Source organism: Lithobates pipiens, unplaced genomic scaffold (genome assembly GCF_037356315.1).
Source record: "Lithobates pipiens isolate NorthernLeopardFrog02 unplaced genomic scaffold, aLitPip1_a1.2 Scaffold_16, whole genome shotgun sequence".
NCBI classification, from domain to species: Eukaryota; Metazoa; Chordata; class Amphibia; order Anura; family Ranidae; genus Lithobates; species Lithobates pipiens.
This window is the reverse complement of record NW_027507748.1, coordinates 269,868,430-269,896,423: the sequence shown is the minus strand read 5'-3', so window position 1 is coordinate 269,896,423 and position 27,994 is coordinate 269,868,430. Positions and strand designations below refer to the sequence as shown.

Here is a 27,994-nt window from a genome sequence, read left to right as displayed (position 1 = left end):
AGGGTATTGCAGAGTGTTGCAGGGTATTGGCAGGTGTTGCAGAGCATTGCAGAGTGTTGCAGGGTATTGCAGAGTGTTGCAGGGTATTGCAGAGTGTTGCAGAGTGTTGCAGGGTATTGCAGAGTGTTGCAGGGTATTGCAGAGTGTTGCAGGGTATTGCAGGGTATTGCAGGGTATTGCAGAGTGTTGCAGGGTATTGCAGAGTATTGCAGAGTAATGGCAGGGAATTGAGGGGTTAATTTTCGGTGAGCAGCGATGTGGGCACTGCAGATGCAGCCCACATCACTGCTGACACCGATCTCTCCCCCCCCCCCCCCCCCCCCCGCTGTTCCGATCGGTACAGAGAGGGGGAGGGAGGAACCGGTGTCATAATATGACGCCGGTTTGTTTACAAGTGATCACTCCGTCATTTGACGGAGCGATCACGTGGTAAACGGCCGCGATGAGCGGCCATTTACCGTGATCCGTGATGGGCCGGGTCCTATGGACCCGGCGGTCACGGATGCTCTCGAGCGCGAGAGTGGAATTCTGGGAGGACGTCGTATGACGTCCTCCCAGAGTTAAACAACCGCTCTGTAGCCGTCATTCGGCTGTGGGCCGGTTGTTAAGTGGGTAAACTATGTAGAGGGTTCTTTACTGTAAGAGCGGAAAGGATGTGGAATTCCCTTCCACAGTCAGTGGTCGCAGCGGGGAGCATTGTTAGTTTCAAGAAACTATTAGATAATCACCTGAACGACCGCAACATGCAGGGATATACAATGTAATACTGACATATAATCACACACGTAGGTTGGACTTGATGGACTTGTGTCTTTTTTTCAACCTCACCTACTATGTAACTACCATGATTTCAGCCCATTGATTTGAATGGAAGTCGGGATTATCATCTTAACTGATCCGACTTGTGGCATGAGACTTGTGCTCTGAGGATCTTGAGGGGAAGCCCCACAACAAAATTTGAAAAGGAAAAAAAACAAAAAGAAACGCATGCCCCCCCCCCCCCAACACCATACCAGGCTATTCGGTCTGGTATGGATTTTAAGGTGAAACCCCACACCAAAAAAAACCCCCCAAGAAATGCTTGCCTCCCCAAAAACCATACTAGACCCTTATCCGAGCATGCAGCCCAGCAGGTAAGGAAAGGGGGGGCGAGTGAGCTCCCCTTCCTGGACCATAACAAACTACATGCCCTCAACAAGGAAGAGTGGGTGCTTTGGGGCAGGGGGGCTTCTGTGCCCACCACCCCAAACAACCACTGCCCATGGTTGTCGGGAAAAGGCCCTTGTCTCCATCAACATGCCCTCATGTTGAGGACATGTGGCCTGGTATGGTTCAGGCACTCGCTTGCCCCCCATTTCCTGACCTGGATTTTAGGGGGGACTCCATGCCATTTTTTTTATGTTGGTATGGGGTTTCCTCTCAAAATCCATACCAGACTGAAGGGTCTGGTATGGTCTTGGGGGGGACACCACACCCTTCTTTTAAAAAATTTTGGTGTGGGGTTCCCCCCTCAAGATTTATACCTGACTCAAAGGGTTTGGTATTGTCGGATCCTGTTCATTGAAGTCGCAAAAAAGCTGGCCATGAAGTTGCAGGGCAAAGTTGGAAGTCGTACAACTTTTTGTGTCGGATCAGTGTGAACATAGCCTGGAGCAGGTTTAATTTTAGATGCATTTAGTCCTGTTTACACATTAGGCCTCATTCACACTGCTATTGTTATAAGTGAGTGCACCCTTAAGTGAAAATGTCCAAATTGGGCCCAATTAGCCATTTTCCCTCCTCGGTGTCATGTGACTCGTTAATGTTACAAGGTCTCAGGTATGAAGGAGCAGGTGTTTTAAATTTGGTGTTATTGCTCTCACTCTCTCATAAGCGCCTTGAGGCGATGGAGTTTGCATATGTAGCGCTATACAAGTTATTCATTCATTCATATTGGTCACTGGAAGTTCAACATGGCACCTAATGGCAAAGAACTCTGAGGATCTGAAAAAAAGAATTGTTGCTCTACATAAAGATGGCCTAGGCAACCTCGGTCCTCCAGCTGGTAAAACTACAAATCCCATCATGCCTCTGCTTCTAGATGTCATGCCTGTGATTGTCAGGGTCTTGCAATGTCTTCTTGGACTTGTAGTTTCAAAATAGCTGGACGGCCGAGGTTGCCTACCCCTGGCCTAGGCTATAAGAAGATTGACTGAAATAAGACCCTGAACCTGAGCTGCAGCACAGTGACGAAGACCATACAGCGGTTTAACAGCACAGGCTCCACTCAGAACAGGCCTTGCTATTGTCGAGCAAAGAGGTTGAGTGCACGTGCTCAGTCTTATCCAGATGTATGATTGCTGCCAGCATTGCTGCAGAGGTTGAATGGGTGGGGGGGTCAGCCTATCAGTTCTCAGACCATACGCCGCACACATCAAATTGGTCGGCATGGTGGTTGTCCCAGAAGGAAGCCTCTTCTAAAGATGATGCACAAGAATGCCTGCAGTTTGCTAAAGACAAGCAGACTAAGGACATGGATTACTGAAACCATGTCCTGTGGTCTGATGAGACCAAGATAAACTTATTTGGTTCAGATGATGTCAAACGTGTGTCGCGGCAACCAGGTGAGGAGTTCAAAGACAAGTGTGTCTTGCCTACAGTCAAGCATGGCGGTGGGAGTGTCATGGTCTGGGGCTGCAGGGCAGTATTCCAACATGATAATGACCCCAAACAAACCTCCAAGATGACCACTACCTTGCTAAAGAAGCTGAGGGTAAAGGTGATGGACAGGCCAAGCATGTCTCCAGACCTAACCCCATATCCTTGCCTCTGTCGGAAGAGAAAAAGATAATTCTCCTGCCCTTTGCAGAGTCTCTGGTGACTCAGGGCGCTGCAATACCAGTTCCAGCCAACAAGAGTTTTCAAGGAGTCTACTCACTCCTCTTCAAGTGGGTTAGGCCTATAGCTGGCTTCCTGGAACCATTTTTCTTCAACACCATGAATTCTTTTATCAAGAAGGAGAAGTTCAAGATGGAGACATTACTCATGATTCATCATATATAACACACTGTGCAGCGCTATATGAACCCAATAAACACTATATATACAGTACCTGTCCACAAGAATGTGTTTCCAGCGCGATCCCATCTCGGCGACAGGGCACTGTACATCTCGCACTCGCTGCAATAGGAAAAACATTTTCCTATTGCAGTAAGCATGAGAAAGAAGCGACAATGTCCCCTCTCTAATAAAAAAACCAGCATGGGTTTCCCTCCAGGAAGCATACCAGGCCCTTAGGTCTAGTATGGATTTTAAGGGGAACCCCCTATGCCGAAAAAACAGCACGGGGTCCCCCCAAAATCCATACCGAGCACCAAGCATCCCTTATCCGAGCACGCCACCTGGCCATTCAGGAAAGGGAGTGGGGACGAGCGAGCGCCCCCTTCCCCCATACCATACCAGGCCGCATGCCCTCAACATGGGGGGTGGGTGCTTTGGGGAAGGGGGGCCCTACAGCCCCCCTCACCCCAAAGCACCTTGTCCCCATGTTGATGAGGGCAAGGGCCTCTTCCCGACAACCCGGACTGTTGGTTGTCGGGGTCTGCGGGAGGGGGGTTTATTGGAATCTGGGAGCCCCCTTTAATCCCAGCCCCCCACCCTATGTGAATGAGTATGGGGTACATCGTACCCATACCCATTCACCTGGGGGAAAAAAAGTGTCAATAAAAAAAACACACTAGACAGGTTTTTAAAGTAATTTATTAGGCAGCTCTGGGGGTCTCTTCCGACTCCTCCTCTTTCTCCGGCCTCTTGTCCCGCTCTGGTTCTTCTACCAGGCTCCTCCGCTATCTTCTGCTCTTTGCTAGCGTTGGCCCGGTCTTCTCCATCATCTTCATCCCTGTTCTCTTCTGGATATTCAGTTATCCATGGCTATTATCAAAGATAAGATAAAGAATGACATACGGTATCAGGAAATCCCCCTAATAATGAATTACAACATTCAGCATAGGCAAGTGGAACATATTATTAAAAAACATTGGGCACTCCTTAAAGCTGATACACAACTGAAAGCTGTTTTACCCGATAAACCTTGTTTTACCTATAAAAAGGCAACAACATTAAGGGATTTGTTAGCTAAAAATGTACCGGACCCCCCAAAAAGAGTGTATGAATTGTCCTTTTTTCAAGGAAAGGAATTTTACCCATGCAAAAGATGCTATGCATGTAAAAATACGAATTTTAATTGCCAAAAATCTACCAACACAAATAAAGAATATACAATCAAAGATTTCATTTCGTGCAGAACAGAGGGGGTTTGTCTATATACTGCAGTGTTCATGTTCACTGCAGTATGTAGAACTAAGCGACCCCTGTGGAAACGTATAAGGGATCATATACAGAACATTAAGAACGGCTTCCCAAAGCATAGTGTTTCGCAACATCTCATCATAACAAGGACCCAAGATCCCTAAAATTCTGGCCTTTTGATAGGTACAAGCCCCATTGGTGGGGGAGCAATAAAGTGAGGGAATTGAGTAAAAGTGAATTCCGGTGGATATTTGAAATGTCTACTCTAACTCCAAGGGGTTTAAATATTGATTTCAATTGTTTTATTTCTGATTATTAGGATTTGATGTTTTTTATGCATTTTTTTATTTTGGTCTCATGATCAATTTTTATTATATATAATTTTTTTATTTTTATTACTACTCCATTTCTACTTAATATATTAATGGTGTTTATTATTTGTTTTATTTGGTATATGAGCTTTAACCACATGGGGGCGCTAGACATATGAGAAATATTATTAGGTCCCGGCTATGGAGGTATTGTTTTTTATGTAAATTTTATATGGAGTAATTTAAATAAAATGTTATTTGTTTAATATGTATTTATGGTCTCATTAAAGTTTGATGTAAGTTTGATGTTCATATGCAAGAGAGCGAATGAGCGCTTAACAGTATGATGATCCAATGATCCAATGTCACTATGGCAACCAGCACGCGCTAACGAGTATATAAGTGGAGCTTCGTCCGTCACATGGCTACCCTTGATAAAGTCCCATGACATGTGACACAACGTGTCGGGAGGAGCCTAGTGACGGCATCTGATGTGTCTCTTAGCAGCACAGTGGATGCGATATGAGAATTTACTACGAATGCCTGACTATTTTATCAAAGCTTTGGTGGTTTATCTATATGTGAGTGGATCCGCTTGTATCCTTGTGCAAATGTCTTGTGGTGATCACTGCGCAATGATTTGTTTCCTTTTGTTTTTATGAGAACTATTATCCTGAATGGGGAATTATGTAAGAAAAACGGGGATAAAGGAGCAGAGCACTATTGAAGTTGTGTGAGCCTGCTGGGAGTTTCCCTCTAAAGTACACCAAGGATTTGCCTCACCTGTGAATGTTGTATTTTAGGTCCTCTCAATCTTAGGCTGGGAATATCGATATTTGGAGGAGTATATTATAATTTTGTACTATGAGGGGTGGTGTAAACTGCACTGAAGATTTCTACATCTTAATCATTTTATTTTATACACGTTTTGCTAGTATGGTAAACTTGGAGTTTTTTATTCATATATACTTTGTATACACATTATAGATATTTGTGCACCATATTAGAAATGTAATTATAGCGCACTATTATTTGTAATATATTGATCAGTTTCTGTCAGAACACTATTAGAATGGTTTGCGGCTTAATTATTTGGTTTATTTCTAATTTTATTCACTTCACGTTTTATCGTATCAGCGCTTCAGTACACTTTTGAATATATATTTTTTATTTCTCTAACAGGATAGTCTCCAATGTTCTGGAACTCTGGGCAGCGCTCTGCATGTCTTTCTCCACATAACAGCAGGTGCCTCAGTCCTCCTAAGACTGCACAACATGACGGCAGATGCATACATCAAGAGACAGGGGGTTACTCGCAGTCTCTCCCTGTTGAAGGAAGTAGAGCCCATCATGACCTGGGCCCAGGAGAACCTGGACAACATGACAGCTGTCGATCTCCCTGGAGTCCAGAACGTTCAGGCAGATTTTCTGTCAAGAGTTTCTCTGGACAACAATGAGTGGACTCTCCACCCTGAAGTCTTCAGGTGGGTCCTGTCCCTGGGAGTCATTCCGGAAGTAGACTTGTTTACCTCCCCGTGCAACTTCGGACTAGAGAAATACTACACAATGTCTCAGTGTCTCCAGGCTTTCGGGGTAGATCCTCTGACAGACCATTGGCAGTTCCACAGGGCCTATGCCTTTCCCCCCGGTTCCTGTCATTCTCCGATTTCTGTTGAGGCTCAGGATGGAAGAAGCAGAGATAGTGGCAATAGTCCCATACTGGCCAAACAGGCCATGGTTTCCCCTGCTAATGCAACTCAGCTTCTGGGACCCAGTTCCTTTTCTCTCCTGACCAAATCTCCTATCACAAGGGGCAACTCTACATCCATGCTGCCCAGCCCATCTACATCTGGTGGTCTGGTTCTTGAGAGGGGAAGGCTGGAGGCCCTAGGCTGTTCAAGTAGGGCCATCTCCATGTTATTGAATGCCAGAAGAGCAGGCACCAACAGGGTGTACCAGAGGATTTGGAAAACAAATTGCAGACTACACCTCTTCCACTGCAGGGTCTTGCAATAATCCAAAGATACATGATATCCTGGGCTTCCTACAATCGGGCTTGGATCTCTCCTTGTCAGTCAGCTCACTGTGGGTCCAAGTCTCTGCAATTTCTCCCTGGTTTCCTAGACTTGACACCCTCTTACTCAGCAGTTTTTCAGAGGAACAATAAGGCTCAGACCTCAGAAAAAGCCAAGATTCCCTAAATGGGATCTTCCCCTTGTCCTGGATTTCTTCTCAGGTAGAGAGTTGGAACATAAAGATCAGTCCTCTATTAGAGAACTCTCTCTAAAAGTTGCCTTCCTGGTAGCTATAACGTCGGCCAAGAGTGTCTCTGAAATCAGCTCTCTGGGATGCAAGGAGCCATTTCTAACCTTTTTTCCTGATCGGGTAGTCTTAATTCCCATGCTGGGTTCAAACCCCAAAGTATCATCTGTGTTTCACAGCAATCAATAGATTGCTCTTCCAACGTTCAAATCTACTGAGGATCCAGTATTCATCCCTTAGATGTCGGGAAAGTCAATATCTAGAAGCTACAGCTTCGTTCCATCAGACCGACCACCTGTTTTGTTCTTTTTTATGGGAAAAATAAGAGAATGCGTCTCTTCCCGATCTATCGCAGCATGGATTGTTCAGGCCATTCAGTGGGCTTACAAAGCTAAGTGCTTGGCGCCTCCAGAAGCGATGACTGCTCACTCAACTAGAAGTGTGTCTACATCATGGGTGGCTTCACGTCATGTGGCTCCAGAAGTTATTTGCAAGGCGGCCCTCGTGGTCTTCAATTAACATGTTCATGGCACACTACTGCATAGAGCCAGCCTCGTTATCTTCTGTTAAATTTGGTTTACGTATCTTGTCTGGTGATGGTGACAATTAAACCCTTTTTCTTTTGTCCAGCACTCTGCCCACTCGGGTGTGTATGGCTAGTTATTTCCAACACATAGGCTGCCATGGAGTCTGTCAGGAAAATTTCTATCAAATACTTACCGTAATTGTCCTTTCCTGATGGACTCCATGGCAGCAGGAGTTCCTTCCCAGTGGCTGGAGTAGGCTAAATAATGGAACACGGCCTCTGGCCCAGAGCAAAGATTTACAGGAGAGGGGTCCTATGGGGTATGAGGGGGCGGGATTATCCCACACGTAGGCTGCCATGGAATCCATCAGGAAAGGAAATTTATGGTAAGTATTTGATAGAAATTTTACATTTTTTTACTTTTTGCTATAATAAATATCCCAAAATGTTTATTTTTTTTTACAACAAATTTCTTCATCGGTTTAGGCCAATATGTATTCTTCTACATAATTATGGTATAAAAAAAAATCTCAATAAGCTTGTATTGATTGGTTTGCGCAAATGTTATAGCATCTACAAAATAGGGGATAGATTTATGGCATTTTTATTATTATTTTTTTTTACTATTAATTCCGGCGATCTGTCCACCGCAATGTTGCAGTCCTGCTAAAAATTGCAGATTGGATACTTTTGACACATTTTTGGGACTGTTGACATTTATACAGCGATCGGTGCTATAAAAATGCACTGATTACTGTGTAAATGTCACTGGTAGGGAAGGGGTTAACACTAGGGGGCGATCAAGGGGTAAAATGCGTTCCCTGAAGGTGTTTCTAACTGTGGTGGATGGGACTGACTGGAGGAGGAGAGAAATCGCTGTTCCTAATCACTAGGAACAGCAGATCTGTCTCTCCTCCCGTCAGAACGGGGATCAGTCTGTTTACATTGACAGATCCTTGTTCTGGCCCTCTGTGGAGCAATTGTGGGTAGCCGGCAGACGTTGCGGCCGCTGGCCACGCGTATCAGCTCTGGTCTTGCACCGTGGGCAAGTGTGCCCAGGAGAGCCAACCTGCCGCAGTATAACTGCGGCGGCTGGTCTTAAAGTCGTTAAATCTTCTGCCCTTGTTGTTTTAACTTTGGACAGTAAAACATTTTTTTCTGCCAGTAAATCACTTATACAGCCCACTTCCTGTTTCTGTAAAAAGCCTAGGCTTATTACATCATACACAACTCTCTCACTCTTGTGAGAGTTTGCCATGAAGGGAGGAGGGGATGAGTCATAGGAGGGATAATGAGAGCTGCAGATCTGGAGGTATGTCTCAGTGTAAATTCAGGAAGTGAACAGGCAGCAGCTTCAGCTGCCCACAGTTAAAATGGATGCAGCCAGACTCAGTGGAGGGAGATTTCTGCAGCATATTTGGCAAGTACAGAATCACGGTATATATAAAATAATATGCAAAGTGTTGGAGGGAAGCTTCAGAATGGCAAAGATGTTTTTATTACAAATTATGTGAGCAGACTGCAGTTCCTCTTTAACCCTTTGAATGCCCCTGGTGGCAATGCCTTCCCTGCAAGGGGCATTTTTTATAGCAGAAAGTAAAAAAATTGCCATCATTTTTTTGTTCAATAAAAACCACAGAGGTGAACAAATACCACCAAAAGAAAGCTCTATTTGTGGGAAAAAAAAGTACAAAACTTGCAAAAAATGGCCTGGTCATGAAAGGGGGGTAAACCTTCTGGATGCTGAAGTGGTTAAATACCTCTAAATGAAAGCACTATCTGTCTAAAAAAAATAATTAGTTGGAGTACAAATTAAATTTTTATCATTTTTTTTCTTTCATGAGCAGGCCATTTTTTTTGCGAATTTCTGTGCTTTTTTTCCCACAAATAGAGCTTTCTTTTGGTGGTGTTTGTTACATGAGCGCCCAATTGTCCTTCAAAATGCGACAGCGCTAACAGCTTAAAATTGGCCTGGGCAGGAAGGGGGTGAAAGTGCCCGTTATTGAAGTAGTTAAAACGCACGTGAAGGCATCACAATGATGTAAACGAGGCTTATTAAAGTACATTCATCTTTCTTGCATATGCGTTTATAAATGCAACTGATCGCACGTGGCATAAAAAAAACAATTCCTCCAGGAGCGCTCCACACTGGAACGTCTATGTGCTCCGGTACTGACAGTCAGCTGATGTCGAAGGGCTGCCAAACGCGTTGGAATGTACATAAAGCAGTGCAGGCGTTCCCATGCAGCTGGATGGCCGCAAACGTGCTGCGTTTACGAGATGCGTTTGGGAAGCCAATGGCACGTGTCCTGAGTGCACCCGGCAGGGGCAGCGCATTTGTTCGCGGTGCTTGAAATGCGCACCAAACGCTGCCCTTTTTTTTTGCCTGATTGGACATTGATTAATGCATGTGATTTCTGAATGGGATTCCAGGATGTGGTCACACACTCTGCAATGCAGAGATCTATAGGCGCTCCATTCATTTGTATACAATTCAGCTTTGATCACATCCGATCTCCTAAGTGTGTACATACACCCAAGTAACCTTTCCACCAGACACGTGACGTCACACAGGGCAGCTATTTGGGCGACTCATATTTAGGGCAGGATGACAGCTCCGCCCCGCCCACCGCTTCTCATTGGGACACTGGCTCCGAGAGCTCGGACGATGGATGTAGGCGCGGCTCAGCGCGGCCTCTTATTGGCCCATCCTGAGCAATCAGCGCCCGAGAGCTCGCCGGTTCCCGGGGCGGAGCTATAGTGTGAACGCACTGAAGTAACCCCGATCACACCACTCTTCGGCTGAGGCTGACACACGGGGGGCGGGGCTTGCCGTGAATGGAGGCGGACCCGAGGGCGGGGATATATTAACCTGTACCGAATCGGTTGAGTAGCATCTTGTGTTTGGCTTGCTTCTGTTTCTATTGACTTCCTCCTGGACTGTGTGTGTGATCTCAGGTGAGCAGACCGCGTCATGCTGGATAATTCCCGGCAGGATCGGAATTAATGGGGATGAATGGCTGGGGAAAGTGCTGTGTGTTCTGTGCTGACAGCTCTGTGTGTTCTCTCACCGTTTGGCCTGAAGGTGTGTAGCTCTGTTTTGTCATATATATAATATATACAGTGGTGGGAGGGGGCTGATCAGGAAAGTGTGTCATCATTATAAATAAATGGTGGTGGGCTGTGTGTGTGATCATCATCTGTGGGCCAGGAGCCGGGTGATGATCAGCCTAGAGAAGAGCACACGGTCTCCCTTGTCACGCCCCATCAGCGTGTCACTGCATCAGGGATGCTCCGATCATCGTGCTGGACTGGTGGCACCTCTGCCCCCCAACGTGACAAGGAGACACCTTCCTGATCACATGACAAACCTGACAGTATGACAACTGGGGACACACACTGCAGTCACACTTGATCATAAAAGAATGGCCCGTGCACACGATCCGAAAAATAACGTGTTCAAATCGATCGTATGATAATCGGATCGTTGATACAGAGCCTTCGAGAGCCGATCGGAGATGCACGAAAACCATTCTCGTACGGGCCCATGCACACGATCTGAAAATATCCCAAAAAATACAGCTTTCGAAGCAATCGTACGATTATTGGATCGTTGGTACAGAGCCTTTCGAGAACCGATTGGAGATGCGCGATAACAATTCTCGTACGACACCAGATCGTACGATTTTCTTTTAATTAGTACAATTGTCATCCGAAAATACAATAGAAATACACCACAACACATGACATCATTTCTGATTTTATTTTTATTTTTTATTCTGTCGTATGCAAATTTTTATAACTAGTAAGCTCTTCATGTTTGATATACGACTAGCTTGCAAAATAAACGGATGATCTATCGTCTGATTTTCAGATCAGGTGGACGGGGGCATTAGTGTAACGGCCTGTTCATACGATCAGAAAATGGCACGAAAAATACCTCTTTTGAAGTGATCGTACAATAATCGGATCGTTGGTGCAGAGCTTTTGAGAGCCGATCATAGATGCACAAAAACAATTCTCGTACGACACCAGAGCGTACGATTTTCTTTTAATTGGTACAGATGTCGTCCGAAAATACAATAGAAATTCACCACAACACATGACATCACTTCTGATTATTTTATTTTTTATTCTGTCGTACGAGAATTTTCATAGCTTTAGTACGTTCTTCATGTTCGATATACGACTAGCATGCAAAATAAAAGGATGATCTGTCGTCTGATTTTTGGATCATGTGGATGGGGGCATTAGTGTATGGCCTGAAAATGGTACGAAAAATACCGCTGTTCGAAGCGGTCGTATGATAACCTGATCATTAGTATAGAGTTTTTGAGAGCCGATCACAACGGTTCATCCCGATATTATCCAATGGGACAAACAACAACATTTTTCCTCTTACCATTTTAGTCACGGTCCACATATATGCAATGCGGGAACCAGCGTGATTCCAGCTGCGAACTGCTACGGGTGTCAATGCAAAGTTAATGACCCCCCCCCCCCCCCGGATCGCAGTGCGAACTGACAAATTGTGCAGGAATCGGATTGCATAGGTGTGAACACCCATGTGATCCAATTCCAGTGCGGACCAAATAAAAGGGTCCTGCACCATTTTGGTGTAAAAGCAATGCGATTTCAGCCTTGCCTTTTGTATGACTGAATTCACATCACATGTGATCAGTACAGCAATGTTCCCCATGCACACATTCAAGAAAACCGGCTGTTCAGGGATGCTGGGTACTGTAATAACCATAGGATGAAAACTGCATAATCAAAGTAAAGAAATGTCATCAGGATTCCTGGAAAGGATCCAAAGCTTTATTCTGTGGTCCCATGATAAATATATAGCAATGTTTTGGAGCCACGCAGGTGACCCCTTGGGACCACGGAATAAAGCGTTGGATCCTTTCCAAGAATCCTTGGTGTGCTGAGGACATTTCTTCATTCTGCACAGCAGTGCCGTGCAAATTGCATGTGATGTCTGTGATCGCACAAGTGTGAAACCAGCCTCAATCGGTACAGTTGTCATTCGAAAATACAATGCAAATACACTACAACACATGACATCACTTCCGAATTTTTATTTTGTCGTGTGAGAATTTTCGTAACTTTAGTAAACTCTTCATTGAGATTAGCATGAGAAGAAAAAAAAAGAAGCTTAAGGGCCTACTGGATTAGTTACAGAGGTGGGCACATTGGTTGGTATCAGGGGCGAGCTTTGATGTGGATTGGTCAGAGAGCGTTGATGTCATCTTTGCTCGTCCGCCCGCTCACTTCTCTCCTCTCCTCCGCCTCTTTCATGCAGCCAGTCTGCCCCCCGCAACAGGTTAGGCAGGGACCCTGCGGCAAGAGACTCTCAATAACCACCCCCTAGCAACGCCCCTGGTTGGTATCCTTCATAAACTAAGTCCTTTCACACGGGGTGGATCAGTTCTGATCCGCCCCGTGGATGTCCGTTTGCTCAGCGGGGATCACTCCGCCGATCCCCGCTGAGCAGGGAGATGACAGGTCTGTCTCTGCACACTGCGCAGGGACGGACCTGTCACAGCGCCGCTCTCCCCTATGGGAGATCGGATGACGACGGACCGCAGTGCCCGTCGTCATCCGATCCGATCCGCAGACGGATGGAAAAATAGCTTTTTCCTCCGTCACACTTTTTCGGATCGGAGCGGGTCGGATGTCAGCGGACATGTCACCGCTGACATCCGACGCTCCATAGAGCTCTATGGAGCACCCGTTCAGGTCCGCCTGAAAAACTGACAGGCGGGCCTGAACGGCACGTCGGTGTGAAAGAGGCCTAAGAGTCTACCTGGCTAGTTATACAGAGGTGGGCACATTGGTCTGTGTGTGTATATGTGTATATATATGATCCGGCGCACAAGTGTTAATATGAAGCCGTAAAACTGCTATAGGGCTGACTTTTTGTTTACAAACATTTTATTGACGTATTTTCAAAAACAAACATCACCAGCTAGACAAGTAAAACATAGATGGTACACAAAACATCTGAATTGGCATCCGTCATTATTTGTTCCATATATAATAAACATCAGACTTTGTTTTTGAACATTTTAACCGCTTCAATAAAGGGAAATTATACACCTTCCTGCCCAAACCAATTTTCAGCTTTCAGCACTGTCGTACTTTGAATGACAATTGCGCAGTTATACAACACTGTACCCAAACAACATTTTTTATCGTTTTGTTCCCACAAATAGAGCTTTCTTTTGGTGGTATTTGATCACCTCTGGGATTTTTATTTTTTGCTAAACAAATAAAAAAAAACGAAACTTTTTCTTTTTGTTTCTGTTATAAAACTTTGTAAATAAGTACGTTTTCTCCTTCACTGATGGGCACTGATAAGGCGGCACTGATGGGGGCACTCATATGTGGCCATGGAGGTGCCAACTCTTAGGGCTTCTTTATACTTGCTTCTTCTTCAACACACATTACAGGCTAGTTTACACTTGCTTCAAAACAAGGCTTCGGACAGGCTTTGTTAAAGCTCTCTGAATGCCAGTCAAAGCTCCTGTTTCTAAATAAAACGGTTAGCTTACAATCCTGTTTACACCTTGCTTTTGCTTTGCTTCAGCTTGGCTTCTAAAATTATACCCCATGTCGCTTTAGTGGTTCTGTCTTCAAAGCCTCCATAGAAGTCTATGGCAAAGCTCATGGAAGCCCCACCAAAGCCTAATTGAAGCTCCAAGCAAAAGCAAGGTGTAAACAGGAATTAAGCTAACCATTTTATTTAGTGACGTGAAATTTGACTGTCGTTCAGAGAGCTTTAACAAAGCGTGTCCAAAGCCATGTTTTGAAGCAAGAATAAACTAGCCCTTACTTTGCCAGTGTTCCCCCACCACCTGACCTATAGTCAGAGCTGACTAAAACTTGAAACTTGCATGGGGCTAAGCATATCATCCCTGCCTCCATATGAAAACACTGTCTTGGCAATTGGCCACTCAGGACCATGTGCTGAATGGTAGAAAGATAGAGAGAGTCACATAGGCCCCATGCCTGGAAGTTCTTTTTTTTGTTTTTTAACTGATGTTCTGTCATTAGATCAGGTGCTAGGTAAGTATTGGCAAAGTAGGCACATTAGCCTGGCAATTGTCAAAGTAAACCTGTACTGGGTACAAGACATCCCAAGTCTCCCGCAAGGTGTGGGAGCCTCCCACATTTTGGGGGCGGCTCCTGGACACCCGCAAGTGCTGCCTGATGTCCTGGCTGTGGGGCTGATCCTGGATGATCCCCTGGTTCACAGCCAGGGATGATCGGTGCAGCAGGAGGGATAGCTGTGAACAACGATCTCCCTGTATAGCTGACAGTCGCTCCTCCTTCTCTTCCTCCTGCGGCTGTCGGCTAAAAACCTATACAGGGAAATTGGTGAACACAGCTGTCCCTCCTGCTGCACCGATCATCCCTGGCTGTTCCCTGTATCCTCCTTCACCCCCCCCATCTTCTCCGGATCCCCTCCGCTCCTCTCCTGTCGGCTCTGGCTATCTGTCAGGATGGACGAGGAGGGGACCAGTCATTTACCGCCCCCTGCCTTTTCTGAATTGGACACAGTGAGCGAGATCCCCCCCCTGTGTCCTGCGAAAACTGAGCAGAGTAACCTGTGTGTTACTATGCCCGGTTTATGAATGGACAGGAGCCGCTGTCTTCTATCCATTCATTTTCAATGCTGAGAAAGGGACTGGGGAATCTCTGTCCTCAGTCCCTTTGTCTTTCTCAAAGAAGAGATGTCGGGGGTCTATTTAAACCCCTGATACAGCATCAACCCCCCCCCCAACAGGGTTGATTAAAAAAACGAAAAATTAAATTGTAAACAAAAATTATAAAAAAAATAAAAATAAAAAAAATGTAATTATAAAAAAAATATATAAAAGAAAAAAAAACACCCCCTGCCCTACCAACACTGTCCACTGCCCCTCCCCCCTCCCCCAAAAAGCATTGTGAACAAAAAATATTAAATTGTAAAAAAAAACAATATGTAAAAATAAAAACTACTGACACCATCACCGCCACATACTCTCCACCTCTTCCCCAGAAGCACTGTGAGAAAAAATATTTAAAATAATATAAACAACAAAATTGTAAAAAATTTAGAAAATGATAAAACAAAAAACTGACACACTGATCTACTGACACTGTCCACTACCCCCCCATCATTGTGAAAAAGAAAAAAGTCAATTGTAAAATAATTTTAAAATATACAATTGTAAAAAAAATAGTAATAAAAATAAAGAACTACTGACACCATCCTGCACATACTCCGCACTGTATATTCCCTATTTAACTTACAGTGCAGAATGTAGTAATGTTATCTCAGACTCTAGTAAACCACACCATTTAAGCCACGCCCAACATGTAGCACAAATTAGTTTTTGAAGGTTGCTATGTCTGTTAAAATATAGAAGCACCTTAATCTATAAAATGTCAACTTGCATCTGGTTGGTTGTTTGCCATGGGCAATGCTAATATATAAAACTGCAGAAAACCACACAAAGGTGTTTCCTTGTATAACTGTGTGTGCTATTGTAGTGTACACAAAGGCTTATGTTTGGCATTTATACTATAATGTTTCTGCCTTTATCTGCCCATTGTTGGTTTTGAATGCCTTTTTCATTTATTGCTTATAAATATTATTTTTTTTTTTTTTTGCATCATATTTCCTCGTAATGGGCTCATTCACTAAAGAATATCTCCTGAGATAAATGAATCACTGGACACATTTTTTTTTCTTTTTCTAATTATCTCATGAGATGCTAAAAATGTCAATTCACTATCACTTCATGAGTTATTTACCCCACAAATCAAAAAGATGAGGTAAATAATTCATAAAATGGCATTAAAGTAAATTTACTAAAATAAATAAATAACTGCAATAGAGTTAAATAAGTAGTGGTCCAGGCATGAGGTATTTAAGTAATGTAAAAATATAACAGCCAATTTGGAGGAGTCTCTACCTTCTTGGATTGGTTTCTCAACAGTAAAGCAGAGAAAACACACAATTATTGGGGTTGATTTACTTAAAGTATAACTGAAGGCAAAACATATTATTATTTTTTTTTTTTTAGTTTTGGATAGAGTGGAGAAGGATTGACCCTCTGTCAGGTTTTTATTGCTGTCTGTGTCCCCTTTAGGGAGATTCCGATAAATAGGACGGAGCATCTAATCCTTTTAGCGCAGCACTAACCTGAAAAGTACTCCAAGCTTTGTCGGCTAAGGAATGTTTGTCCTCTCTATGAGGAAATAACTATGTTTGGTTCATGAGCATCAGATGGCTAAAATATGCTAACTACCTTGGTTGATGTTCATCTTCTTCACTACGGGATTTATAATTTATTTTTTATTTTTTTTCCCCCTCCCTCCCTGCTTCGAGTCTCTTCCAGTTTCTTCTCTTTTTCTTCCCTTTAGTTATGCCGGCCATACACGGTTCGAATTTCGAAAGAATTTTCTTTCCAAAATCGTATCTAAGAATTTTCGTATGAATTTCGCACCATTAGTGGGCTGCAGCAACAGCCGATTTTCGTGCGGAAATAAAATTTGAGGAATCGGACATGTTGGAAATTTTTAGAAAAACAAACGATTTTCTAATCAATGATGGGAGAATCGTGCGAGAAACGTAATAAGAAAAGAAAATGTACGGAGAGAAAAGAAGATTCCCAGCCAAGAAAATTATTTTCTGTAGCAACATGAGGTGAAATTGAAGGCTTGGTCGGCCGAATTTCGAAAATCAATGGTGGCATCATCGGATCACAAAAGAAACATTTTCTGATTTTGAAAAGAAAATTCGTTCGAAATTCGACCGTGTATGGCCTGCATTAGTCTCTTCTTACTACATAGATGGAAAGTGGCTGATTGTTTGGAGTTTTGAATGAAGTGTTATTCTCTACCTGAACTGCATTCTGATGGTGTTATGTGTATCTTGCTTTGACTTCATGGTTAGATATGTCACCTTATTTTACAGGTTACTTGTTTAGAGTTACAGAGGAGGTGGTGTGAAGTGAACACAGTTTACATATGCAAGCGTGACTTTTGCATGCGTTCACTTCTGCGCACGAACACAGAGGGATGGGGCGCTTTAAATTGAATTTATTTTTCGTATTTATTGTACATTTTTTATTTTTACAGTGTCTTTTTTTTTTTTTTTTTATTATCACATTTATGCCTATTACAAGGAATGTAAATATCCTTTGTAATAGAAATAAGCATGACAGGTCCTCTTTATCTCTCATTTACCTTTTTGAAAACAAAAGAAAACATATTTTTTTTGACACTTTGACTTAAAAAAAAATTCTTGAAGCCCAAGAACTGAAAATGACGTCCGAGGTCGCTCTGGTCTTCCCAGGGCATAGAGCTGAGTGGGAGCCATCTTTCCCTCACTCGACTTCCTGCCTATCCATCCGATGGATCAGATCGCATCTGGGTTTACCGACGGCTCTGGTAAACCCGGAAATGATTGGAAAGTGGTAGGAGAGTCACCTATCCCACTGCTTCTAAAAGTGATCCTGTGGCGAATCCACCGTCGGGATCACTTTTAGCAGATGTTGAATCGCCCCACAAAAAAAAAACTTAAAATGTTTTGGCGGGGGGGGGGGGGGGGGGTTAGGGCAGCTGGCTACTACCATAAGCCCAATATTAAACATCAAAGTAATGACGTGTGTGTGTGTGTGTGTGTGTGTGTGTGTGTATATATGCACTGACATAGTGAGTTAAATAATTTTACCTCCTTTATTAGCAATAAAAACTGACAGTGGTTCTAATCCTTCTGCACTGTATCCATTCCAAAAAATATTACATCATGAGATAACATGCCACATGGTTTTTTGCGTGAAATATCTCACATTTTGATGAATTAACTTTGTGCTTTATTTTAGTAGCGTTTTCTGTTAATTGCATTTTTTTTTTTTTTTTAAAGGCTAGGAGTTAACGTTTTCTTAGATTTTCAGAGGAAAATAACTCTTTATGAATTGAGCCCAATATTAGGTAAATATATAGTATACAGTTACAGCTCACATACATTATAGTGAATGTCTTCCTTAAAGAGGAAGTAAACCCCGATGAGTTTACTTCCTCTTTGATTCCCTGCAAAGGTAAAGCATAATGGACTACTATGCATCGCATAGTAGTCCTTTATGTGTCACTTACCTGACACAGGAGCCAGCAATGTCACCGCTGTCCCCTGTAGTTCCAAGCGTCCATCTTCTTGGTGGGTCTCGCTGCTCCGGCACTGTGATTCGCCAGAGCAGCGACGACGTCACTCCCGCGCATGCACACGGGAGCCGACACTGGCGGCATATCACTGCGATCTGCGGCTTACCCAGTGCGGTGGCTGTCTTCAGGTAAATATCTCCTAAACCGTATAGGTTTAGGAGCTATTTCTTGGACCTACAGGTAAGCCTTAATCTAGGCTTACCTGTAGGTCAAAGTGGTTGTAAGGGTTTACAACCACTTTAAAGTGGTTGTAAACCTTAGACATTAAATGCAAACAAAGCCTATCCCTCTATAGTGTTCTCAATCCAGAGTACCAAGTGTTATTTTTATCTGCTGCTTTGGTCCTCTGCTATCAGCATAAGTAACTTCTGAAAAGTTTTCCTGACACTAAGAGAAAAATGGTGACAGGAGAGGGACCTCCATTTGATTGACAGCCTCAGCTCTGTTTCTGTGAGCTGTGTGGAGGGGGTTGTACCTCTTTCCTCCAATTGGCTCTCAGAGCTCCCTTCACTGAGCTTTGCAGAGTGTAACTTTAGCTCTCTATCCTCCTTTTTTTTTTTTTTTTCCCTGAACTCTCAGATAAGCTTTATAAATTCAGCACTTTGAATGGATGTAGAGAAGAAAGGGATGCAGATAAACGGGTACAGCTTATGTAGGAGGATTTGTTTAGTCTCTGTGTATCACCTGAGGATAGTCACTTTACTGCATGTTTGAAAGGATTTACAACCATTTTAAAGTGAATGTTAGAACCTCCATCAGTATATTACTGCTATCCAGTACTCCGTTTTTTCCCTGCTGTTCATTTTATATCAGTTAGGAAATGATGGAAACGCTGCAACAAACGGAAGTAAAAATGCTTGTTTTACGTAGATGGCCTGTTTGTTATTCAATCATTTTTATTGAGTTTTTATAATGTATTTAAACAAACAGCAGAAAGTGGTGCACATTTAAAATGTACCATAAGTTGCAAAGACCACTTACATAAATAAAATGAAACCCGCACACGCAAAGAGTACATGATGGAATACGTCAGAGGATGTTATGACATCAGGTAGTATTAAATTGTCAGCTAATGCCACAAAGGCTAATAATTGAAAGTTCTTATATATGCACCGCGGTTGTGTGGAAGAGTAGATGAGGGAAAGGTTGCTAGAGGGTTAAGAAGAGTGAATCTTCTCAGGTTTGCTGTTCAAGAGGGCCTCAGGGGGCTCCAGTTCAAAAGGGCATATAAGATTTGGTTTGGGCTATTGGGACCACCATGTAGATGGCCTCTTTCACACCTCTTGCAAACCAGTTGTCACCTCTTTAGATATTGTACACCCAATTTGTCCTTGAATGTCCCTTTTTCCTTAAAGGGGTTGTAAACCCTCAAGGTTTTTCTATTCAATGCATTAAGGTGAAAAACCTTCTGTAGTGCATCAGCCCCCTAGACCCCCCCCCCCTTCACTTACCTGAACCCGATTTTTTTTATTTTTTTTTTCCCAGCAACGTGAACAAGCACAGCAGCTCCAGCCACTTATTGAAAGGCTACTTTATCTCCCTAATGTAAAGGTCTTTGCATTCTTCACTTCACTGCATGTAGCAAGTAGGTTTGGGTGTAAGGTCTTTAGGATGGTACAACTTCTAGCCTGTTGGAGTATAGCTGGGCTTCTAAGACACATGAGTTTTTTGTTACTTTTTTATAGGTTTTTATTATAATTTTTTTAAAGAAGTTAGACAATGCAAACGACACATGCCAAAACAGTAAAAATGGCATTTGGAGAACATTCTGACTACAAAATCCGTCTTGCATACACACAGTCACACAAAGTTGTCGTTAAATCCAATTGTTCAGAACGCGGTGACATAGAACATGTACAATGGGACTATAAAGAGGGCAGTAGAAAATAGCTTTGTCTCGTAATTTATTCTGAGCATGCGTGGCACTTTGTCCGCCGGAACTGTCTACACACGTTCGGAATTTAAACGATCGGATTTTGTTGTCAGGAAAATTTTAGATCCTGCTCTCAAACTTTGTGTGTCGGAAATTCCGACAGAAAAAGTCAGATGGAGCTCACACACGATTGGAATTTCTGACAACAAGATCCGATCGCACATTTTCCGTCAAAGTCTGACCGCGTGTACAGGGCATAAGATAACAGAGTATCGCTTAATGCAAACCTAAATGGACCCAGGGCATTGAATTAGGTGATAAAAGAAAAAGTATTAATAGACAGACGAAAGGTGTGCCTCATGTTCCAGAGGATATGAAGTATGTAATCTGTGTTGCACCAATACCATAAAAAAGGGGGTATATAGCACCATACCTCAAATGACACACAAGACCACTTCCTCACACCCACAGTGAGGGAATTAAAAAGAAAACAAAAAAGGGAGGGAGAGTGGGGTTATGGGATTGGGAGTGAAGAAGAATAGTAAGGTGAGGATGCAGAAAAAGGAAGGGTAGGTAGGGTAGAGTGGAAAGAAAGAAGGGACACGGAACAAAGGACTCCAACACTCGAGCTCCTTACACCTCCACACTCCCTACAGAAGCAGCCCTTCTGAATTTTTGTCACTCTTGCTACATATGGGATAAATATATTCCTCCATCTGTTCTGCTTCCTCCCTTTTGTGGGTTGGTCCCATGTATTTGCTTGCCCTTGTGAATGTTTTAATGAGAGCCCAGTCTGAGTAGATATAAAACTTTCAAAGCACTCCTAAGGCCCCGTTCACACTTGAGCGTTTGAGATCCCAGGCAGGATCGCCATGATTCTGCCCTCTATCTCAAAACACTCTGCTCAAATGACAAATCGCACCACGCCTGTTCAGATGCCTTTTATTTCCAATGGCATTAAAACGCGGTGGGGTTCTGTTGTGATTGTCGCACACTAAATTGCACTGAAATAGCGGCAAACCCCATTGTGCAAAGCCTGTTGCTTTTCTTGATGTAGGTTTCCGTACTTTTACTGCATTTTACATATTACATCACATAAAGTTGACATTTTAACAGGGGTGTGTAAACTTTTATATCCACTGTAGCTGAGGTAAGATTCCCTTACAGGCACTGCCCACAGTGTGGGCAGCGCTACCTACCCCCTCCCCATTCCTGTAAAGATGCATATAGCTACATCAGGACACCTGGTCCTTCATTTGATAACTGATATGCTTTGGAGACCTTTTTTACATCCACCTATTTAATTTAATTTCATACAGTTAATGAAGTTTAGTTTTAACAGATTCCTTTATAAGCATGGAGTTTAAAAACATTTTTTTTTTTTTTTGTTCAAAAATTTTATTAGCAAGTAACAGAATAATTACACATTACGATATAGACATAAGGTAAGTAAAGAGATTTGGTGAACAGCATGTAAGCAATAACGTTGGGACTCAGTCCCTATATAACATAATTAGAACAAAACTGGATCATGCAATTCAGATCACAAAAGAGAGTAATTATCTGGTTAGACAGTTAAGTGTCCTATAGCCCGGATTCACCGGGAATGGAGAAGTAGGTTACTCCCCGGAGTAAGGTCAATGCTTTAGCGGAGAATACATGTACTGCGAGTGCAGCGGTTTTCGGGAATAAGGAAATAGGATAGCAATAGCAGTTAGAGTGGAAACAAGAAAAGTTAATTTCATACAGCTAATGAAGTTTAGTTTTAACAGATTCCTTTATAAGCATGGAGTTTAAAAACATTTTGTTCCCACTTAATCCATATTTTCTGCAGAACGAGCAAGTCTGTTGTAATCGTTTTGCATCATACTTTGGCAGATTGTTGTGCATGACATGCAGCCATTTGCAAAATGATGCAACTGTTTCACCCAAAGTATGGGCTCCTTAAAATTAAACAAACACTGAAATAACATTTGTCCTATATGTCAAACGATCTAATGTCTGGCCTTTTTCTAACCAGTTGCAGAAGCACTTTATGGGTCTGGCAGTTTGTGCTTTTTTTTGTTTTGTTTTTTTGCTATTAAAATGTATTATTTTATCCACAGCTTGCATGTTAAAGGTCAGACGTGTTCAGTTATGGGTGGATACCAACAGGGCAAATTGTCTTCTGGCTTCTTATAGTTGGTAGCTGGCAGGGTAGCAGAAATATCTCACTTCCAGAACGCCCATGGCATGTTAAGAGCCATCAGGTGATGTTGCAGTTTTAAGAGGATGTTTACATGCCTGCATAGTAAAATAATTCTGTTAAAAAAAAAAAAATACACAAAATTCATGTTTGATTAATTTTCACAGTGGGCTGTCAGTAGATCAGCGATTCTCAAGCAGGGTTCCATAGAACCCTAGGGTTCCTCCAGAGGTTGCTAGGGGTTCCTTCAGCATTGGGCAATTTCTGCCTCTCAGATAAGTTCCCACTGACACCATTGATCTTTTTAGCTATCTGTAAGGCCTCATGCACACGAGACGCTGTTAAACGCGTGTTCAGATGCAGTTGGACACTTTTCAACTGCCCCTGAACTCATTCAGTGTTATCCTATGTGTCCATGCACACAGTCTCGTTTTTGGCTGTTTTTTATGCAGTTGCGTTTAACCTCATTTTTTCAGAAGCAAAAAAAAAAGGGTTCAGACGCAAAAAATTTCCACATTTCAGATGCTAAACGCGGGTGCCGCGTTTTGCCGCGTTTGCGTTTATAAGCCACTTGGGCCACTTATTGCCAGGAACCCCAAATTCGGTATGCAGGCACTGTGGAACTAGCACTACAACATATCCAAATTTGAGGTTCCTATCACCAAGTGACCCCGAGATAGGGGGCCTCAAAGTCGGGTCGCAAAATGTCATGCACTTTTCTGCATCAGAGAATGACATTTTGTAACCCGATTTTGCGGGCCCATATCTTGGGGCCACTTATTGCCAGGAACTCCAAATTCAGTATGCAGACACTGTGGAACGAGCACTACAACATATCCAAATTTGAGGTTCCTATCACCAAGTGCCCCCAAGATAGGGGGCCCCAAATTTGGGTCGCAAAATGTCATGCACTTTTCTGCATCAGAGATACATAGCCTCAAAGTCAACTGTGACCATCTGCGGCAATGTCATTTGGTCATTAGGGTTGGGTGCTATGGTAAGTGGTTATCGGTTAGGGTTATTGTTTAGGATTAAGGGTTGGATTAGGGTTAGGGTTGTTTAGGGTTAGGGGTAGGGTTAGTGTTAAGGTTAGTGGTTAGTGTTAGTGTTAGGGTTATTGTTTAGGGTTAGTGGTTAGGGTTAGGATGAATGGTTAGGGTTAGGATTCTGGATATTTTCATAAGGCATTAAAAAATATTATACTACCATATACAGCAGCAAAGAATTAAAATATATTAATCAATACATATTTCACGATAAAAATGTATAAAAAAATTGTCCAAATAAATTTAAAACAATTATTAAAAATCTAATTAACATAGATTTGCTTTTAAATAAAACAATTTGAAATTAGAAAAAATGAATAAAAAAAGATATTAAGATGAAAAAAAACCCAAAAACTATTTTAATATTGTTTTTATATTAGAAATAATGAAAACATTTTAAAAATTGGCACAAATTTTAGATATATTAAAAAATTGGATAATTTGCCATAAATAGACATTATTTTTTTTAAATAAAGGACAGAGAAAAAAATTCATCTGTACATCTATAGATAAATATATTTTATAAATATATACACATACCTGATCGTTACCAACAGCCGTTCCTCTGGTGACACACTGTTTCTCTTATTGGTGTCCATGAATGTCAGACCAGGTCGTACTTTTTCTAAGAGCAGATCAAATATTACAATGGACATCTGGCTAAAATGAAAAAAACTTGTCGGGGTAGGTACGCAGCTGCACATACATGTTTGTGAAATATCCAACGGACATTCGCTGTCCCATCAACGGATGGGTCCAATATCGACGAGCTCTGACTCTGGACCTCTCACGAAATTTGCGACGACGTTGCTGTCTCATCAATAGCAACATCAGGAGCATTTCCTGACATATATTCAATATGGAATCCATTTCAAAATATATACCACAGAAAGAGAGGCAAATGCAAGTGTACAACTGCTTTCTATGCTGCTGCTGCTCACTCTGATCAAAATAGCAGAAATAGTTAAACATGCTTTGAAAGCTTGGGGAGGGTCTACATGATGTTATCTTTATAAACGCAAACCCGGCTAAACGCGGCATGCAAACGTGGCAAAACGTTTGTTTCTAAACGCGCGTTTCAGCTTTTTTTTGAGCAGCGTTTTCACCTGCGTCTTGTGTGCATGAGGCCTAAGGAGGTAATTCTTCCCAATGAGCACAAGTGTAAGGACCATTCTTCTCACTGACCATCACACTAATGTATCATGAGTTGTAGACTTCTAATTTTTAGCGGTGGGGGAGGGGGGGGGGGTTTGGGGTTCTCTGAGGCCGGAGAACTATTTCAAGGGTTCCTCTGTGTTGAAAAGGTTGAGAAATGCTGTGGTAGGCAATAACCTAAAAGAACAAGATACAGTTAGTTCCCACCTTTCCATCAGGACATTGCAACACCACTACTTCCATATATTTATGGTCAGACAATATTCTTTCATTATTCTGCGTGTTTAAAATCAATGTCAAGATGTGACCCAATAACTACATATTGGGCACATTTTATTTGTTTATGACAATCTATTTTATTAAAGTTCCAACTTTTGAAATCTGTATTTACTACAACAGGGGTGCCCAATCGTGGAGGGGAGACCTCTGATGTGGCCCACGACCTCCTGCTCTGTGATGGTGGGTCGGCACGCCCAGATCGTGGGTTTCTGACCTGCCATCCCAGAGCATCAGTGCTCTGATTGGAGCCGGCACTAGAGGAAGCACAACTGCGGAGGGAGCAGAGCCACATAAGCCGATGCTCTAAAGCAGGGGTCTCCAAGCTTTTCAAACAAAGGGCCACTTTATTGTCCTTCAGTCTTTAGGAGGGCCGGATTGTGGCCAGCAGGGGCAGAATATGTCACGGGCACAGCATCAGTGAGAATAAATATGTCCTCGGGGTTGGTGGTCAATAAGAAGAGGCGTATTCCCCCTTTTTATAGTAGGAGGAATAGTATCCCATCATTGGTATCGGTGGACGATATAGTGCCCTATTGTTGGTCTCGGTGGGAGGAATAGTGCTTCATATCAGTGGAAGGAATTGTGCCCCAAGGGCCGGATAAAGGCAAGCAAAGGGCCACATCTAGCTGCAGTTTGGAGACCCCAAATCTAAAGTGCGGTCTCCTGTCACAGGTGGAGTGATCCCAATTGCACTTCACCTTGGACGGCAACAGCCAGCAATATCTGTAGCAAGGGAGATTCCTGAATGGAAGATTATTATTAAAGGTCAGTTTATATTCCTTTTTCTCAAAAAAAAAAAGATTTTTAATAGCAGTACTTTATGCCATGAACTCATGGAATTGGCTCAAGGAGCTCAGGTTCCTTTCCAAATGTTCGGACAAAGTGAGCTTCACTTGGTTGGGCTGGCTGACATTTTAGCTCCACCCAGCTGCCATTCTCTTTTGCTTCCCTTTTCTTCCTCTCGTTTTCCTTCACACGTTGCAGGAAACTGTCTCTGCTCTTTGAGTGGCGGATATGCTCTACACGGACATTGATTCTCTTGGCAAGAATCTTACCTTTGACTTGTTTGTTCACAATTATTCCAACAGCATGCTGTGTGACATTGTAGATCCGGCCAGTCTTGCCATGGTAGCACTTGTGTGGCATACCTTTCTGGATTGTGCCTGTACCCTTGATGTCCACAATATCACCCTTCTTGTAGATGTGCATATAGGTTGACAGTGGCACCGGACCATGCTTGCGGAGGGGTCTAGAGAACATATAACGGGTGCCTCGCCTTTTGTGTTCATAATTTTTCACTAACAAATGCCCCCAACTGCAAGATGGCCGGGTCCGGTGGAAAGAGTTTATATTCTAAAATCACTGTGTATTTATGGGCATGTTTCTTCTTTCGGTAGTTACTAGGCTTCTTTAAAGCTACGGGTTACCTGCACTGAGCCATAGAATTCTATTATTACCTATGAGTTTGGTGCACTTCCTGAAAATGCACCAAAACTCCTGAATGCCAGTGTTTTGGTGCAATTTCAGAAAGGTGCACCACACCTGCAGGAAAGTCTGGCAAAGTTCAGGTAACACAGGTGCCACAGGTGCACTGCGCTGCACCCTTCCGTCTGGGCAGTTGAGATCAGAGGGCTCATAGGGTTGAGAGGGCAGGGTTCATGTCCACTCTGCATATGCAGCGCTGACATGGACCTGTGTTCCACCTGCTCCACTTATTGTGGACCGTGACTATTTACCAAGTCTCTTAAAAAAAGGAATTACAGTCTGCTCACATAATTTTGTAACAAAAACATGTTTGTCATTCTGAAGCTTCCCTCCAACCACTGCATATTATTTTATATATACTGTGATTCTGTACTTGCCAAATATGCTGCAAAAATCTCTCTCCACTGAGTCTGGCTGCGTCCATTTTAACTGTGGGCAGCTGAAGCTGCTGTCTATTCACTTCCTGGGTTTACACAGATACACAGAGGCACACCTCCAGCTCTGCAGCTCTCATTGACCCTCCTATGACTTCTGCCCCCCCCTCCCCACTTCCTGGCAAATTCTCACAAGAGTGAGAGAGAGAACTGTGCATGATGTCATAAGCCTAGGCTAATGACCAGACAAGAAACAGGAAGTGGGCTGTATAAGGTATTTACTGTCAGAAAAAAAATGTTTTACTATCCAAAATTAAAACAAGGGCAGAAGATTTAATAGATGGAAAGTTGAAAGTTACTGAAGTTCCACTTTAAGTGACATTTAAAGGGTTGATCACCCCTGTACTACAACATAGGAACCTATTCAGTGTTCTAAAAAGTATTGAAAGGCAGTTTAATTTAATAGAAGATAAGTGTTCTGTAATTACATGAACACTGCTTTCTTTTTACAACATTGGACATCTCTATTTAAAGTGATGTATTTTTTTTTTTTTTTTTTTTTTTTTTCGTTTTTATAGCCACCCCCCAAAGAAAAATGGATGAACCACCACTTCCATCCAAGTTGCTGGACTTGAACAATCATTCTCGTTTCATCATTGGTTCCGTGTCAGAAGACAACTCTGAGGATGAATTTAGTTCCTTGGTTAAAGTGGACATTCTAGAAGATAGAGACAGGTCTTCTTCTCCAGGTTCCATATCTTCAGACACTCTTTCTGACATAGGAATATCCTCCTATCAAGATAACTCCGCTTTGCAAATGAGGTGGGTTTTATATGAATCTTGCCTTTTAAATATTATGCACATAACATACAAAAAGATTAGGTAGGTACTATGAAAAGCTCAGAACTATGCTACATTTTTTTTTCCCCCTCAAAGAGGTATTGTTCACCAACGTCCTACGTAAAGTGGACCTAAACTATAAAGATTTCATTGT

General features: G+C 42.8%; 1 protein-coding gene and 1 pseudogene across 2 annotated transcripts in view; one reads left to right on the top strand and one right to left on the bottom strand.

The window, feature by feature from the left end:
* The first annotated feature begins 10,238 nt into the window (after nt 1-10,238).
* ACACA (acetyl-CoA carboxylase alpha) overlaps nt 10,239-27,994 on the top strand; it is a 480,408-nt gene continuing 462,652 nt past the window's right edge. Inside the window, exons 1-2 of one of the 2 annotated variants that reach the window (XM_077481395.1) lie at nt 10,239-10,344; nt 27,579-27,822. In XM_077481395.1, the coding sequence (XP_077337521.1) occupies nt 27,596-27,822 (227 nt within the window). In that variant the 5' untranslated portion in view covers nt 10,239-10,344; nt 27,579-27,595. Of the gene's footprint in view, nt 10,472-27,578; nt 27,823-27,994 lie in introns of both variants that reach the window. The other variant, XM_077481394.1, reaches the window with a different exon arrangement.
* LOC143982555 (large ribosomal subunit protein eL21 pseudogene) lies at nt 25,957-26,372 on the bottom strand (annotated as a pseudogene).